Source organism: Gobius niger (genome assembly GCF_951799975.1).
Source record: "Gobius niger genome assembly, chromosome: 7".
NCBI lineage: Eukaryota > Metazoa > Chordata > Actinopteri > Gobiiformes > Gobiidae > Gobius > Gobius niger.
Window position 1 is genome coordinate 34,373,795 of NC_136858.1, and position 18,734 is coordinate 34,392,528.

The following is an 18,734-nucleotide window of genomic DNA, read 5'->3' on the forward strand; positions in this document are numbered from 1 at the left end:
ACCCGATTTATTTATTTTTTTCCTGGCAGTGGAATAAAGTGAATACGTTTTGTCCTTCAGTATTTAAAGATAGAGAGACTCGGACAGGGCAAAAAGCAGCAGTTAGAAAACTTTATTGGCAAGTTTCGGCACTTAGACCCCAGCAGAAGACATAGGTGGTTGGAGAAGGATGAGCGATGGGAGAATCCACGAGGGGCAGAGGTGATGACGGGGCGGAAGTGGGTTTGCAACACCTCATTGCCTTTGAAGAGTGGACTTTTGAGTCTCTATTGAAATTGCAAATGCTCGGTATTGCTTTACATTACTGATACTCATGAAGTATCAATGAAGTATTAGTAAGCATTAGTAGTCTGCTTTGGTTAGGTTTAGGGGATGTCCATGAATAAACAGATTATTCATGGCCTATTAGCATGGTCATAGATAATACTAGTAAAATAAGAAGCTTATTCATATCTTAGCAAGTGCATTACTCATGGTCTAATAATTACTAATGCTTATTAATACCTTATGAGCACCCCTTAAAGAGGGGGTATTATGCAAAATCAACTTTTTCAAACTTTACATCATGTTATTATGTCATTCCCTCATTAAAAACATGCCTGAAGTGTTGCCTTGGCACATTCACATATCTTTGAGTAATCTGTAAAAACTCTGATGGCGGCCATTTTAGGGATAGGTTTGCCTGAGTCCTCCTAGGAACGCCCCCACCTCCTGGAGATGCCTCCGAGCTTTCGTCACCAGCCGAGTAACCAACCACTGCTCCTCACTGATGCCACAGACAGTGTGTGGAGGGGGCGTGTCTGAAAGGGTCAGAGGTTCTTAAAGAGACCGAGGCCTATTTCAAGACATTCGCTACAGCCATTTTGAGAGAGCAATTTTATACAAGGCAGCTATTCTAATTTACTGCATTTACAGACCAACAGAAGGTTTGCTCATCATTGTAGTGTGCTATAGACTGGTGCTATGCGATTGAAAAAAGCATAATACCCCCTCTTTAATATAAAGCGTTCCCTAATATCTTATATCATGGCTGGGAACTGACGCACATACTTAAAAGGACTAGATGCAAGTTGGCCATTTAATACTCACTACTGCCACCTCAGGTCAGGCTGCTATAAATGGGGCATCTGGGTAATTAGGGGGGGGGGGGGGGGGGGGGTTGGGCTAGGTGAAGACAACATCTTTGGCTGGTAAGAAAGGGTTGGTTGAGGAGTGGTCCTGCTCTTGAACCAATAGTCAATACAGGGCACTAAAAGCAATAAAAGTCATTAGATGAATTATGCCATAATTAAGGCCTAAAAAATCATTCTATTCGATTAAAAAAAGCATTAAACTGAATTCAAACTGGCATTAATGGTGACATCACTCAACTATTTTTAAGTTTTACACAATCTTTTGCTTGAAAGTTGCAGTTGAGTCCAATATACTTTTGAAAATCAAAAGCTTCCTCATTATCAAGTTCAAGTTTCAAGTTTAATGGTTTTGTGTAGCCCAATATCACAACAGAAGTCGCCTCACAGGGCCGCACCAAACATTAAGGCAATAAAACAGAGCAATAAATATGACAATTAAAAGTTCAGGTGAATCCAGGCAAATATAATGTCCAATAGGAGGTAGCGACGAGCGGCATGGGTGTCCCCTGTCCTTAGACTCTCCAGCACGGCAAGGAAAACTCAAAAACCTGGCAGGAGAAAAGAGAAACCTTGGGGATTTTCCTGATTGATTGGTTGATTACAATTCATACGAAATGAAATATCAAATATTTGACTTGCCGGCACCTGTAAAACCATGCATTTAAATATGAAATGTGCATCTGAGAGCAGTTTTGTGAAAACACTGCTTTCGTTTTGTCCCAAGTTTATCGTTTTGTCCACATCAAATTAAATAATAGGGTTTTGGCAGTGAATAGACAGGTGGAAGGATAGAAACTGCGGTTAAAAAGGAAGTGGTCAAGGGGAGCTTAATGGGTGGAAAGGAAGAGGAGGTGTTGGCATAAAAGAAGATGAATCTGCACAGCCATAGTCTGGTCAATTCACGTTCTTCTACGTGAGCAAACCATTCAGGGACAGTAAAGCCCACGGGCTCCGCAGGGGCGACTCAAAAACACAAAGAAAATTAATCCTTCTTCTTCCCTGTTACAACACAAAATAAAGCCTGCGTAAAATCTGGTCATTTTATGCGGTGTTGAGAAAAAGAATTGAGCAAACTCACAGTAGCCCCAGGCGCCATCTTGATTGTTTTGAAACAGTGATCATTGCCAATAAGCTCCTCCACTTCACTCTGGTGTATTGCAAATTACAACGAGAAGAGGATTAGAATGGAGGCCGATGGTTTGTTCCTTTAAAACACACGCTGACATTGACAATCACGACATTAATTTTTGCACAATATATCTGAATATAGCTAGTGTTTATTTGTGCGTCTCGCTCGGGAACATATTGCTTTCCTATTGTTACCGATATAGAAGGCTGCAGTGTGACGTAACAGGAAAAATTAATCCACTTGGTGTAAAATGGTAATAAGATAAAAGAGTCTCTCCCCTCCTTCCCTCGTTTGGTTCTTGTTGATGCTCCGTCTCCTCCTCCCTTTGCCTGTGTGCTCCGAGACGACAGCCAGCCAGTGCTAAGCTCAGTCTGATCCCTGCCAGGAGCCCACCGGGACCAGAGTGCCAAATAAAACATTTAACGCGACCCCACAGCCACTTAGCACACAAAGCCACATCTGCAGGTTAAACGCGGGTAACTGAGAGGATGATGGATAGGCCCTCGTGCTGTTTCCACTATATTTGCAGGCGCGAACTTCGCCATTTTTAGAGGAGAGTGTTTACCCAAATCTAAAAGGTTACAGCCTCTAGGCCAATGTGGCGCCTCATTTGAAAGCCTACAAAACTCATCCGAATTGAGCGTTTTCCTTGCATTGTTGCTGTGTTTTAGTCACTGTATGGCATTTCTTTTCATAGCTTTTTCTTCACATTCTTGTCACTATTGCTATTTTGTTGCAGTTTTTGTTTTTTCAAGAAGCTTTTCGATTTGGGTAAAGCTGAACGGGAGAAAATGTGTTCGGTTAAGGCGGGGTTCAGGGGTTAAAGAAGTAACTAGGTAGTCCATTGGCTTCTGATCACTTCACTGTGATCATCAGAGGTGACCAGTAATCAGGGGCGGACTGGCCATATGTCCATTCTGGAAGAGCACAGAAGGGCCACTGGCTCTAGGGCCAGCTGTCCCGCCTCAACCGAGCTTTACCCAAATCTAAAAGGTAAAAAGAAAAGCATCAAAATAGCGAGAAAAAGAGGATGAAAAGTCAACAAAAACATGAGAAAAACACGGACAAAAAAACCCTACAAAAACGTGAGAAAAACACAACAAAAAGAGGTAGAAAAATTCATTAATAAAACAACAAAAATATGACAAAAATCTGGCGACGTGATGAAAAGTTTCCATTACTTTTGTAGGTCTTAGCTTTCAAATAAGGCGTTACATCGTTGCTCTCCAGTCGAGAAGCTTTTAGATTTGGGTAAAGCCCAGTATAAAAAAACATAAATCTAAAAGGAATTCCGTGGAGTATGGTGTACCACAAGGTTCAATTTTGGGACCATTATTATTTATTATTTATATTAATGATTTTGCTTCTGTTTCTACGACCACCTTTCCCGTTCTTTTCGCTGATGATACCAATCAAAAAAATAATAATAAAAAGCCGTACTGGGGAAAATGCTCTCGTTATTGTAGGGCGGGTGGTAAAAGGTTAAAATATGTATTTGTGGAAGTGCACAATTACGCTAATTTGGTCCAGGCTGGTCAGAGTCCGGGGCTGTTTTTCAGTCCCAGTCCGCCCCTGCCAGTAATTAATCAAATTTACTTAAAGGGACTAAACCGAGTTTAAAAATGTTAAAGTGAAGTATTTTGCTTCCCCTTCATGTTCCAGCCGTGTCCTAATGTTTAAAATGAGCCCAGACCTGTTCACCACAACTGCCTCTAAAATCCTGCACTGTCACTCAAAAAGTTGTTCATTCGGGTCCGAAGTGCCGTCATGCACAAGCTTAATATAGAAGCTGCAGTTACATGTATGACCTGAGTTGGCAGTAGTGAGTGTAAAATGACCAACTTGCATCTAGTGTCGTAGTTGTACTGTATTGTACTAAAGTAGAGGTTGTTTTTTTTTGGATTTTTACTTTACTCAAGTAGTATTTTTGTTGAGTGATTTTAGTTTGAAAAAAAAAAAAAAAAAACTAAAATTGCACACTCCAGAACAGTAGGTGGCGCTATGCAGATGTTCTATCAATGCCAAAGACACACGAGAAGAAAAGAGTTATTTACACCACTTATTTTAACTGGTTTATACTCGAATACTTAAAGGCCCTGTACCTGATTTTTTTATAGCTGTCAAACAAAATATGCTTTGTCATTATTGAGTGTATTGTAACTTTGTTGTGGAAAAGTGACCCTGCAAGTTGTGAAATGCAGTTATAAAGTCGTCCTTGTTATTGTATTGCAATTGGGATTTTAAAAATGTGACAGTTAAGAATGTGTTCAGATCACAACTGATGCTTTTTATTTTATTTTACTCGCTCTCTTGCATTGCTTGTGGACAAAATAAATCGGGGATCAAATGCAGAGAATGAACTTCCCTATGGGGATTAGTGAAGTATACCTTAACCTTATGTAATGGATGGAATCAAGTACTTTCACCACCACAGAGGCCAGTGTCTGAACTCTGGAGGCTTTCAAAAGAGCAATATCACATTCACATAAAGAGAAACTTATTCGTGTCCTCTTCTGCAACTTAACTCAGCACTCTTTCTAAACCGCGAAGAGCCTAAACCTTACATTTAAAATTGAAAAGCACAGAGATGTAATCCTCGATCTTTCCAGTTTGGCAGACCAACGCGAAGTTACACCACATTTCAATATCATTTATACATCATACTGCGATATCCTCTCGGCCTTCACTCACTATTTGCTCCATTGCGGCTTTTGTGGCCTATGCTTCACCTCCTCTCCAAGATCAAGGAAATTAATATTTCTTTATGTGGTGCCAAGAAGTTTCCGCTCTCTGCAGTTGTGTGCGCTTCTGGACAGGCAGCTGCTTTAGATTTGTTGATGTGAAATATTTAGTGCAAACTTTTTTGACAGCGTAAGAAAAATGCACTTCTGATGTCTTTCGGGATGTTCTTTCTTTTTATCGCATCTAATTAGTTCTGGAATGTCAAAAACAAAACAAAAGCTGAAAAGTTATCACGCAAATACATGTCAGAAGAAGACATACCGCTTTATTATGGCTGTGAGACAATGCGTATTAGAGGCACACATTGTTTTGACGTTTTTTATGTCTGATTTACTGTACTCATGCCAGATGAGGCCAAATAGTAGAACTGATTGGTGCTGTTGGCGTTACATGATGGTACAGCTCCTTTTTGCTTAGGAACTGAAGACTTGGGATGTGAGACATACACTGCGTTCCAAATGATTATGCAAATTGTATTTTTGTGTCAAAAAGGTAAAAAAAATAAAAATAATAATGAACCTCATGGATGGTATCGTGTCTTGGGGCTCTATGAATCACTGACATTAATCTCAGAGACCTGGGATAATTAGTTTTCAGGTTAAGCCCAGTTAAGGGAAAAACTACTGAAAAAGGGTGTTCAAGCAATATGGGACAGAAAAAGGATCTCTCTGCTGATAAAAAGCGTGAAATAGTTGAATGCCTTGGTCTAGGTATGAAAACCTTCGATATTTCATGAAAGATTAAGCGTAATCATCATACAGATAAGAGATTTGACAAACACATCAGATTAAGAGAACAGATGCTACAAAGCAGCATACAGGTATTTGAAGCTGCTGGTGCCTCTGGAGTCTCCTGAACATCAAGGTGTAGGACCCTCCAGAGGCTGCAGTTGTGCATAAACCTTCTATCCGGGCCTCCCCTAAACTGTTAATTGAAGCTGATGAACAGAAACGACTGCAGTGTCTCAGAAATACATGAGGACTCATTTTCAAACAGTCTTGTTCACTGATGAGGCCGTGTAACCCTGAATGGTCAAATCAATGGAGTAGGGGATGGTTGGTGAATGGCCACAATGTCCCAACAAGGCTGTGACGTCAGTAAAGAGGTAGCGGAGTTATATTTTGGGCCAGAATCATGGGGAGAGAGCTGGTCGGCCCCTTAAGGCCCTTTTAATCTCCCTGAAGGTGTGAAAATGACCTTTGACCTTTTACAATAGCTGTGCACTTGATATGTCTTAATGATGATCAGTTCTGCTGAAGAGATCTTGTACTGATATCCTATACACACAAGTTTTTGTTACACTGTTTTCTGTAACTTTCTGTCCTTGAAACTCCTGTTCATTTGAAACATTATGTAATTCTTACTACAATGACAACATGCAAGAACTGCTGCTAATATAGTTTTCTATTTCAACAAGCCTTGATGCTTTAATCTACTCCTGCACATATACGCTCTCACCGTGTCTGCTAGTGGAGTTTTGTGAGGGACTGTGACTAGATCATTGCTGCACAATTAAGTGATACATGCATATCGGATCTCTCCAAGTCCAGGTCAATAAACAATGTGGAGGAAATCCTTGCAACTCCAAACCCCCCCCCTTTCTGCACCGGCAGTTTAAGCTTCTGCCCTGAGGCTGGCGATACAGTGTGCCCAGGTGCAGAACTAATAGAGTGAAAAACTCTTCCCACTGTTTTTAAAGGTTAGGTTAGGCACACTGCGCAACATTTTGGATTCTACTGATGCCAATACAAAACATGCTCTTAAGATAAGATAAGATAAACCTTTATTGATCTCACAAAGGAGAAATTCCCTTGTTACAGTCGGCGTTCAAGAAGAAGAGTTAATAAAGTGCAGCTGATACAGAGAGATTAAAGGAACAGGCCACCGTTCTTCCATACTGTGATATGTTCTGACCGGAGCTTAGAGAAGTTGATATGCATCTGTCTGGTCTTTGTGTGCACGCTCAGTCACGCACAACTCTCCCAGCATATTCCTATAGCTCCAAACAGGGGTGAAATTGAAAGCTACCACGCTCTCCCATGGGCACAAAGACCAGACAGGTACACATCAACTCGTCTAGGCTATAGTAAGAACATATCGCAGAATGGAAAAACGGTGGCCTGTTCCTTTAACGCCTTAACTCCCACCTGAACCGAGCACATTTTCTCAAAAAAATGACCAAAATGTAACAAAAAAATGACAAAAATGTTATGACAAAAAATTTATGAAAAAAATTGACGAAAAAATGAAAAAAAAAAAGTGACAAAAAATTGCAAAAAAAAGACAAAAATCTGATAAAAAATTGACAAATAAATTACAAAAAATTGACAAACAATTACAAAAAAATGACAAAAAATGTGACAAAAATGTGATAAAAAAATTGAAGAAAAAATGACAAAAATGTGACAAAAAATGACAAAGAAAATGACAAAAAAAGCTACAAAAATGAGTTGAATGCCCAACAAAAAAATGATGGAAAAAAAAATCTGATGACGTGAGGAAAAAGATCCTCTCGGTTCAGGCGGGAGTTAGCTCAACACAGAAAATTCTATTTTTGCAGTGGGTAATGATATGAATGGATATGAATTGATAAATCTCATATTTGTTTGCCTTTAGTCAGCATCTCCATGGAGACGAGCTGGAGACGTCCCACTCCCAGTAAAGTTACGTCTTAGGGACCCCTGCCCCTAAGACTTAATGCAACTCATGCAACCCGCTCATAATAATAAAAATATCTGCAATATATGTTACACGGTGTGGCTTTCAATGAATTAAAGAGAAATAATAATTGTTTACACTTGTATTGCACTTTCCAAGCCTGTGTTGCCAAGCTTCTCAAAGTGCTGCACTGTAGTCATTATTCATTCACACCATACTCGGTGGTGGTGGGAAAGTACTACTTTGGGGGTAGACTGACGGAAGCGGGGCAACCAGTCTGTGCCACCTGCCCCTCTGACCACCATCAACCGCCCACTCACACACTACATCTATTCTGGCCTAATGGACATGTTTTAGTGGTAGGGGAAACTGGAGTACCCGGAGGAAACCTACACAGGCACGGGGAGAACATGCAAACTCCACAGAGAAAGGCCCCGTCCAGGTGGGAATCTAAACAAGGACCTTCTAGCTGTGAAGAATGAGTTTTAACCGCTGTACCACCGTAATATCAATTTCTTGTTTACTGCACTGTATTGTACCATTCTTATTATAGTAGTGGTGAAATTATTAATATTAACTTTTTAGTTATCTTTTAGCCACTTCTGCTGTGGCTACATGGTTGTGTAATTGTAGGTTCTACTGGCAGAACATATTTTAAAAAAAAGTATTGAAATGAATTGACTTCATGACTTCATTAAATTGATTTTGTAAATGCTTTAAATATATATGTTCATGTTTTAATGTTTTGTAGTAATTGAGTTACTTCCAAAGTTCAAAAGGAAGTCAAATGTATTGTGTGATGTTTTGTGACTTTATGCAATAGCAACTTGGGACTACAACAGTAAACATCCCTCTGTAAAGTGCTAATGCTGCATTTGAAGGTCTCGTTATGGCACGGAAAAGTCAAACATTTCCCCCAGTGCTGTTTTGAGTGTAAGCCTTTGAACGCTCTAACAGATTATGTCATTCCATACTGTCAGGGCCCCGGGGACAGCAAAAATAATGAGTCTTTCTTTGTAACAAACGTGCCGCATGGAGATGAATGTACAGCGTTGGCAAACTATGCTGCACGGGTCGGTGGCGGCACATGGGCTTTTCTTTTGCTCGTATGTTTTTGACCCAGTTTAGTTACTTCTTTAGCCTGGTTTTAAGCGGTTCAGTTCAAGTTACTGCCAAATATTCTCAATTTCATGATCATTTCAGAGTGGATACTTTGTCTGGAATGTGCCACCTAGACCTTTTTTTCGATGATCAAAGTCACCGCTGGCCTCCGGCTCGATGTGGACACGAGGTCGCACTTCTCCGCATGGGGTTAACGCGATTAGCAAATTAATGTGCGTTTCAACAGATTACAGAGGTATATCCCCGCTGTTGCACATGGCACGTTCAGTTTCCCTGGATCTCCTGCTCCCCCTGCAGATAACTCCTATAAATGCACCAATATGCTTCAGAAACGACAGAATATAGGAATATAGGAAACACTAAAGGCTGCTATCTTGCAGTACTCCGCAAGATTGAAGTAAAATGTGTAGGTTATGGAAAGGGAATTTAGTGCAGTCAGAATAAAGTCATTACTATTTCCCCTATAGTGGCACATAACCAGTCAAAAAACAACTACTACTAATACTATCAAAATGTCAAATGAAAGTGCAATTATAACTCCGAAATTTAGCACAACCTTAAATTTGCATTCGGGGAAAGAAAGCATCAAAAATGTGTGAGTTTTGAATATTGTTTCTCCACAATAAAACCAGCAGTAGCAGACTCTGTGTATCCAGCAATATTAAATTTGCATGGCGTCTTATCCCGGTCTTATTTGGGTTATCGCGTCTCTCTAGGGCCCAGTGCAATATGCATGATTAGTCTGTTGTGCTGTGAGGCAGGCTTTGCACAATGGACCCTTTTTTTTCACACTCCCCTTTTCTTTGTGACCCCCTTTTCTTTTTTTTCTTTTCTTTTTTAACGGAAAACGGTGCACGCAAATGTGTCAGACCGAGGCAAAGATGAAAATGGTCTTAACCTCTCACCCCCAACTGCATTTTTTCCTGTTTGGCTTCACCCAAATCAAAAAAAGCTTCTTGGCCGTTATTTGAAAGCTAAGCCTCGTGTATACGTTTTGCTTATTTCCGCATGTTTCTTTTCAGGGGGCTACAACATCAATGACGTGATGTTTTACTGGACCAGGGGGAACGAGTCCGTGAGTGGGCTGGACTCTCTGCAGCTCGCGCAGTACACTGTCGAAGACCACTACACGTCCGTCTCTGAGGCCATTTATGAGACAGGCGAGTCCTACTGAATCATCATCTTTGTAATTTTATAGAAGATGATGTAGATTGGTCACTAAATGTCGTCTGATCATCATCAAAATCGTACCAATGAGTAAAGAGTGTCTGCTTAAACTAACACCACCCAAACATTTTTACATTTGATCATATTTTGATTGGCCGTAACATGTAAACATTCACAGGACAGCGTGGAATAAGTAAGTACACCGCCTCAATCTCATCTAAAGAGGAATGGTCCGATATTCATCCTGATAGTTGTGAGCGTCTAATCTGCAACTACAGAAAAGCAGTTATTGCGGCAAAAGAAGGATCAGCCAGATATTTAATACAGGGGTTCACTTACTTATTCCACACTGTTGTGAATGTCTCAGGTCTTTCCGCAAAATATCTTAAAAAAAAAAAAAAAAAAGATTGATGATAGCACGATGTCCAGGCCCTGAGGCAACAAAACAGCCCCACACCATGATTCTCCTGCTCCAGACTTCACATTGAGGTTAGGGTTTGGATTAGGGCTGAAACAACCAATCGATTAATCGACGACTAATCGATTATTGAAATAGTCGACAACTAGTTTAGTAATCGATTCATCGTTTTCTGGTTCACACAGACTCAAATAGCAAAAATGACATGAAAATGTAGTATTTTTGATGAATACCTACTTTGTTTTTCATCGTAAGGGTCTGTAGTGTTTTGTACATTGTAAATTTCATAAATATTCGTCTGTGTCTCATCCAATCAGAAGCAGAATTAGCGCCAAGAGCCTCCAACAAACATTTACTTTAAGCCTCCTCCATCAACATGTCCTCAAGCGGCGCCACTTTAGCTTTATGTGATGATTTTCTTTTTTTTAAATCCAATTTTCCTACACTATCACAGCCAAGCGATTAATCGTTTAATCGTAAAAATATTCGATAGCTTAATCGGTGACAAAATAATCGTTAGTTGCAGCCCTAGTTTGGATGTTGGTGTGCTGCTCCATTTTTCCTCCAGACCTTGTCTATTCCTTGCAAAAAGTTCAACATTGGTTTGTGAAAGAGCTCATGGATATTCCACAGCACTACTGGAAAAATATTCTGTGGACTGATTAACCCAAAGTTGAATAGTTTGGGAGGAACACACAACGTCATGTGTGGAGGATAAATGGAGCAGCACACCAACATCAAAACCCTATGCCCACTGTGAAGCATGGTGCAGGAGAATCATGGTGTGGGGCTGTTGTGTTGCCTCAGAGCCTGGACAATGTGCTTTTATCATTAGATTTTTTTTTTTTTTCAAAGATATTTTGCTGAAAGACCTGAGACATTCACAACAGCATGGAAAAAGTAAGTGAACCCCGGTATCAAATCGCTGGCTGATCCTTCTTTTCTGTAGTTGCAGATTAGACACTCCCAAAGATCAGGATGAATCTTATACCATTCCTCTTTACAAAACAGTTCAGTGAGATTCAGGCGGTGTACATACTTATTCCACACTGTCCTGTGAATGTTTGTATGTTATTGCCATTAAATATATGATCAAATGTAAATGTTTGGGTGGTGTTAGTTTAAGCAGACACTGTTTATTCATCGTTAGGATTTTGATGACGACAAACCACATTTTATGACCAATTTAGGGAGAAATGTAAGAAATTCCAAACAGTGTACTCACTTTTTCTTCCCACAGTATATGCGTGAGTACAGCAACAGCGTGGTAACACAGATGTTTATTTTAATTCCCGGTGACATATAGGACATTACCCCAAGCTGGTCTTCCACTTCGAGTTGAAGAGGAGCATCCTTTACTTCATCCTGGAGACCTACGTGCCCTCCAGTCTGTTGGTGGTCCTCTCCTGGGTGTCCTTCTGGATCTCTCTGTCCTCTGTCCCGGCCCGCATTTGCATAGGTACGACAGAGCAAATCATACAAAACATGCAAGAGACGTACATTTCACAAACTCGCGAGGCAAGTTTTGGAATTCCTTTTCGACTCCTCGCTCTGTTTTATGCATGAGCTCCAGGGCCTTCAGACGACACAGAGGGAGTGGGGCTAAATTTACCTGCAACATTATAACCAATTTGCATGAGCACAGCGGGTTGCCATCTGTCTTGAGTTGTTACTGTTTTGAATCAATTCCATAGACACAGGAGGTCGATTCCTGTGATGATATGCTGTGAAGAGCCACAGAAAGTGAACAGCATTGGCAGAAATGTAGCTATTTATTGCACCCCCAATCCCAAATCCTGCCAAGTTGACCATCTTGGAGTCGACGTCCGCTTTTCTTTACAAATTTGCTCGAATAGACCACAACAAACACATGGCATTGTTTAAAAAAGTGGAAAAACTAAAAGAACTACTTTCATAGGGATAGAAAACCTTATCAGCTATTCAAGCCAGGCTATTGTACTTGACCACTTTTTGGTTTCAAAATCTGTATTACTGTCAAAAAGTCATACAAGGACACCCCCCAGCCTCAATGAAGGCAACAGACTGCATGGGGAAATTGTGTTCATTGCAATGGTCATTAAATCAACCGAATCTGCACACTAGAATCGTTTGGATGCGTGCATCGCAGCTGACTGTTGGAGATAATGTCTTCTGAAGCTAATGCTTATGACTTTCTCGCAAATGTGCATCTGTGAAGCAGAAAGAAGCGCAGTGGCACTGGCACTTTGAACACAAATTATTTTTTACGAAAGTGACCACACACTGGCTACGATGCTCGGAAACCCTCAAAAATAAGCCCACCGGTGAAACATGCTCCCATTTATTCAGTATTAGTTTGCACCACAAAACGTCTGACAATTTCTTATATCTCTGACATACAGTAAATAGTGTGATTGTGAAATGGCCCTGTCTATGCCATATATGGTCGATATTTTCTAATACTTAAATATTCATACAGGCAAATGTCACACAAAGTATTTATGTAGTGTACTGGTCAACACTATTTACATTGTGTGACTCTCATTAACCCCTTAACTCCCACCTGAACCAAGCACATTTTCTCCAGTTTGGCTTTACCCCATCCCAAAAGCTTCTGGAAAAAAGCTGTGAAAATAGCAACAAAACTATGTGAGAAAACATTGACAAAAAAGTGACGAAAAAGTGGCAAAAATGTCACAAAAATGTCACAAGAAATTGACAAAAAATTGACAAAAAAATGACAAAAATGTGACAAAAAAATGACAAAAAAATGTGACAAAATGTGACAAAAAATGATACAAATGTGATAAAAATTTGACAAAAAAATGTGACAAAAAAATTATCAAAATGTAAGAAAAAAATGACAAAAATTTGATAAAAAATTGATGAAAAAATTACTAAAATTTGACAAAGAATTACAAAAAAATGACCAAAAATGTGATAAAAAAAATTACAAAAATGTGACAAAAAATTACAAAAAAATGACAGAAAAGTTACAAAAATGAGTTGAATGCCCAACAAAAAAATGATGGAAAAAAAATCTGATGACGTGAGGAAAAAGATCCTCTCGATTCAGGCGGGAGTTAAGAGGTTAAAGACATTAAAGCAGAACTAAGTAACTCATGCCCCTAGAGGCCATAAGCACCACTGCAGGTGTCGTAGCATGTTGAAACTTGTATTATTACCCCCAGAGGGATTAAGGAAAGGATTTATTAAGGTAAACAAGTTACTTAGTTCTGCTTTAAAGTGCATCAACAAACCCAAAATGGCAAAGGCAATCACTGTAAAGGAAATAACATTAAAAAGCGTTTCATAACTTTTGACCACTACTGTACATGCATTCTGTCTGTTTTAGGAGTGACAACGGTGCTGACCATGACCACTCTCATGATGGGCGCTCGGACCTCTCTGCCCAATGCCAACTGCTTCATAAAGGCCATAGATGTGTACCTGGGGATCTGCTTCAGCTTCATATTTGGAGCTCTGATCGAATACGCTGTGGCCCACTTCTGCACCCTCAGCCACTCCGACACACACATGCTCATGGTAAGGGCCTGGACTGGCTGAAATTGCATCACAATTTCTGGTTTGTATTTTGAAGAAAACTGTCCAATTACTGCTGCTAGGGATAGAAACACCCAATTGAGAAAGATTGGGCAAAAACAAAGTTTGGAATCAAGGTGGGTTAAAGCAGCACAACCCATTTTCCTCACATTTCTGAAGTGTGAAAGTTAGCAGTAGTTGAGCGTAAACTGTTAGCTGCAAACGGCAAAGTTTGTAGCGTGTTTATTTAATTGAAGATTTGTTTATAAATCGGGGCACTAAAGCTTCATTTGCTGAAATTCTTATTAGGAGAAGAAGGGGAAATCTAGTTTTGAGTAGAGTCGTGTATCAGCAGTGAATTATACTATTAAGTGACTCCAGAAAATAACCTTTTAATTACAAGTTGAGAACCCAGCTTGTATCATATATATGTTAATCTTTAACACCATCAAACACATGTAATGGAATAAACTTAATCATTTCAATTATGCAGATTTGGTGGAATGAAGACAAAGGGACACAGGAGCACAGCAGAGGCAAGGTAAAAGGGGAAGATTTGATAGATGAATTTCCTAAAATTGATGTTTAGTTGATAAGGAGTTATTAATTAGCTCTGACACAAAACTGTTGATACTAGTGTTACTCGAGAGCAGCTGCTGTGTGTAGTGGTCAGTGTTGTGGCCTTTGGGTGATGATGGCTTGATGTGGTGTGGCACTCGGGTGTCCTGATGTCTGGCTTCAAAAGTCGAGCAGAACGTTACACGCCAAAGGGCAAAGAATGGGCTCCTGGCAAGAGCACCCCGTGGTGTGTACGCGGCTGCTTCATGCCTTGTGTCGAGTTGTGGTTAAGCTTAGGGAGGCAGTAAAAAGCCAAAACAGAAAAAAACAATCTGGATTCAGGTTGCAGTGGCCTAAGGGCAGTCTTTTAGTTTTGTTGTGGGAGCTTAACAATGTTAAAAAAACAACAATACAAACTCATGTTGAAGTGAGAATAAGTGTTTGTCTGTTGGAGACCACTGCTGAGAGCATTGACTTCTCCCAGCAGCACGTTTTTGAGTTTTGGATGAGAAATGTGAAAAATTGAGCTTGGTCATAGACTTTTTATTGATTCGAAAAATGGGCATAACTTTGCCAGTACTTCGTACTTTCCACTCTGTTTACACACAGTATAGATGTAACAATACAGTACAATGGTACAATAACATGTACAATATACAGTGATATAGTAATGATTCACAGTAAGTGATGGTTTACATTCTGAATTGATAGGTATCAAGTGTAATTTCTTTATTTGTTCTGAACCAGTAGTGAAACTGTCCATATGCTGGTTAGTTTGTTTTCTCTGTTTTATGAAAGTGAAATTACTGTCAGTCCTGGCATAGCGAAGGGGAAGGGTCAGAAGTTCAGCCGGGCATTATTCTGCCCAGAAGAGGCTGAGGTTGCCAAATGTTTTACATTAATATTCAAATGCAATGAGTTGTAGTAGAGGAAAGTCTGGAACTCCTGCAAGTTTGTTGGTTTTTAGAAATGTGTAATTGACAAGATCAGAGCTAAGTCGCTCGTAGGGTAAATAAGACGCAGCCATGTTTGTGTCTTTGACAGGGAAGAGAGGATTTTACTATATATATACATACTTCACAATCTATAGAAATGTACAATGTTTAGATACTGAAAAGATTTATATTTCCCTTTATATCATTTGCAGCATTTACAATAAAGGCTCATGGTGGCAAAACTAATTTTCTCTCAGTGTTAATTTTGTCAACTAAAACAGCCTAAAATTGGACAAAAAATAAATTAAGGGAAGTTAACAATGACTAAAACTATGACTAAAATGCCCAGATATTTTGTCGGCTAATAAAGACTAAATAAAAATAAAGACAAAGGACATTCATATCATTTAACTTCACTGCCAAAGAAACAAGTTTGTGATTGACAAAAACTAAAAAGCTTGACTACAAATAAATAGAACTTTTGTCTTTAACCTCTTATCCCCCACCTGAACTGAGCACATTTTCTCCAATTCTGTTTTTGTCACATTTTTGTCCTGTTTTTGTCTGTTTTTACTGGTTTCCGTATTTTTTGTCGTGTTTTTCGTCAGATTTTTCTGTTGTGTTTTTGTCTTTTTTTTGTTGCTTTCTTCATTGCTTTTTGGACACTTTTTTGTCATGTTTCGTCACGTTTTCTGCTTTTTTGGCGCTTTGTTCAAGAAGCTTGTTTCAGATCGGGGTTAAGAGGTCAAAATGCATTGTCAAAATGAACACTGCTCTCCTTTACGGAAATAAATGGTCGTTTTTGCACTGACCTCTTAAATGAAATGTGGTCTTGTGCGTTTACAGTACAGCCACCACCTCCACGACCTGGACGACGAGATCAACGGCATCGTCACCACCATCTCCAGCCACGCCGCGGCCGCCAACCGCGCCAAGAGACGGGCCAAGGAGCAGTCGGCCGCGCAGTCCCAGACCCCCGCCTCCACCGAACTCACGGTCCGGCCCTCCTCCCCTTCCGGCAGCGAGCCCAAGCCGGAGCCCGCCCCGCCGGAACACACCCACTGGTGCATCACCGCCCTGGCCACCATCCGCAAACTCCTCCGCTCCTTAAAGTGCTGCACCGTGGAGAACCCCCACCACATAGACAACTACTCCAGAGTCACCTTCCCCCTGTCCTTTGTCATGGTCAACCTGCTCTATTGGACATACTACCTCTACTTCTAGCAGTCCCCGCCGGTTCTCCACAAGGGGGCGGTCGGGGGTTTGTTGAGCAGGAGTGTATTTTGCTGTATGTATGTACAGTAAGTGTTCTTCAGGTGTGCTCTGAAATGAGTGTGGACAATGTCAGTGTTCGAAATCATCAACGAATCATTTCTACAGTATAAGCGAAAGGTCCCACGGTGCAATATGCTCATGGACAGTCACTGCTGTATCTTGCTCATGATTAGTTCGAGACTTTATTGGAGACTTTAATGTGTTCTTTCCATTTACCATTCAGTGCTGCTAGGAGAATCTGTCTACACAATGCTTCGATTAGAAAAACACCCACCTATTGTTTATGCTATTGTGAAGTACAATTTTCATTTCACTCTATACGTGAATGACCTCTACGTACGTGAAGCTTTGAAGCCCCCACGATGGAACATCAGAGGTTGAATAGTGTCATAATATGTGCTAGCGATGTCAGACATGTTTCCAATGATCTGGCAATGCAACATTTCCCCCAATTGCTTATCGAAACCTAGCATTTAGAGGCAAAATTATCGTATTTTAACTTCATCATTGGCTGGATTAAAAGCAAATGGTGATGGAGACGAGATGGTGATGAGAGTAGCTCCTTTAAAGCAGTACTAAGTAACTTGTTTACCTTAATAAATCCTTTCCGTAGTCCCTCTGGAGGTAATACAAGTGTTAATGGGATGATTGGGGGGGGGTCTTTTATCTCCCCAGTGTCTCTGGCCAGAAAACCACAACTTTCCCTGTACTGGGTCGGATACACACTTATAGAATCACGAAGAAGAAGCTAACAGGCAAAGCTAACTGTGGGCTAGCGCCACTTTAGCAGTGTTTTCAGCCAGGTTTGAGTAAAAAAAAAAAAATCTCCATTGTGTAATTGGATGTACAATATCGCTCTCCCCCTTTGTCTTTTCTGTCAGCGTAGTATTTACTCTCACAGACAATTAATGAGTAAAAAAACGTGACATGTTACGACACCGGCAGTGGCTCTTATGGCCTCTAGGGGCATGAGTTACTTAGTTCTGCTTTAATAAAATAAATGCTTGTATTTTGTTTTACTTATTGGGTAAAATATTAAGGGGTGTAGATTAAATTTTGAAATGCAGACAGAGCATAGGGTTTACAATAGAAATGGTGGCTTATGGGTCCAATATAACTCCATGGAGGACATAGTTCTACGGAATCCAAATTCTCAAAGCAAGAAAGTTGCACGTTGACCAATGGGACAGTGGCTACACATCAGCATATTCAACCAGGAGGGACTCACCGAGTGTTTTCACTGTAGCATACGTACTGGGTTCATCTAATCTCATTTGCATTTTACATAAACGTGCCCTCCTTTTCGAGCTTCAGTCGCCTTGGAAACATGACAAGACACTGAACAATTTTTACGGGGAGATATTCTATTAAATCTGTGCGAAGTTGGAATGGAAAACACGGCTCTCGGAGATAAAACGCCTTGTATTTATTTTAACACTCTCTGTTCGAAATGCACTGGAGATGGATCTGTGACTCGAGGCTCGGTGACAGGTAACACTAGCGTCGCCGCGGCAGCGCAAATGCCCCTTCCCGTTTTGAGACACCGCCGTGATGAATTGCTCATTGATATTTTACAACTTCATTTTCCTTCGGCTGCCTGCAGGTACAGTGAAATGGGACAAAAATAATGGATTGGCCCAAAATGGGGAAGAATAGAGACAAAGCACACAGAGAGAATACGCATAGAGCCATAGAGAGCCGTGTTGAAGTAAAACCTGGGATTCCAAGGACTTCAGAAATCTGTCTGTTTTAAGCAATTTTGAGTTGTCTTTCATTCATTGGATGTGTGATGTCTTTGCATTGCTGTCTGACCGTCTAAATGTAGTGGCCTTCTATCTGTGCAGCTGGGAATAGGGCCAATGTTGCAGTACTATGGTATTAGCAGTTCCTATCTCCAAGGCGTAAATAATTTTATTATACTAGCCCAGGACAATGTCTGCAAAAAGAAAGTGTTCTGTGTATTTATTTGGCATTTGTCTAACTTGGGGAGCTTCGTGGATAATGGTCCTTCGACGGTTCGTTTAATTGGCAAGGCAAGGCAACTTTATTTGTACCGCGCTTTTCATGCACAAGGC

At 40.4% G+C, this 18,734-nt stretch overlaps 1 protein-coding gene across 2 annotated transcripts in view; it reads left to right on the plus strand.

The window, feature by feature from the left end:
• Window positions 1-16,911, plus strand: part of LOC306965966 (gamma-aminobutyric acid receptor subunit pi) — a 164,316-nt gene extending 147,405 nt beyond the window's left edge. Inside the window, exons 7-11 of one of the 2 annotated variants that reach the window (XM_079560587.1) lie at window positions 9,807-9,944; window positions 11,676-11,828; window positions 13,704-13,894; window positions 14,385-14,432; window positions 16,231-16,911. In XM_079560587.1, coding sequence (XP_079416713.1) covers window positions 9,807-9,944; window positions 11,676-11,828; window positions 13,704-13,894; window positions 14,385-14,432; window positions 16,231-16,608 — 908 coding nt within the window. In that variant the 3' untranslated portion in view covers window positions 16,609-16,911. The remainder of the gene's footprint in view (window positions 1-9,806; window positions 9,945-11,675; window positions 11,829-13,703; window positions 13,895-14,384; window positions 14,433-16,230) is intronic. The other variant, XM_079560588.1, reaches the window with a different exon arrangement.
• Window positions 16,912-18,734: the final 1,823 nt, after the last annotated feature.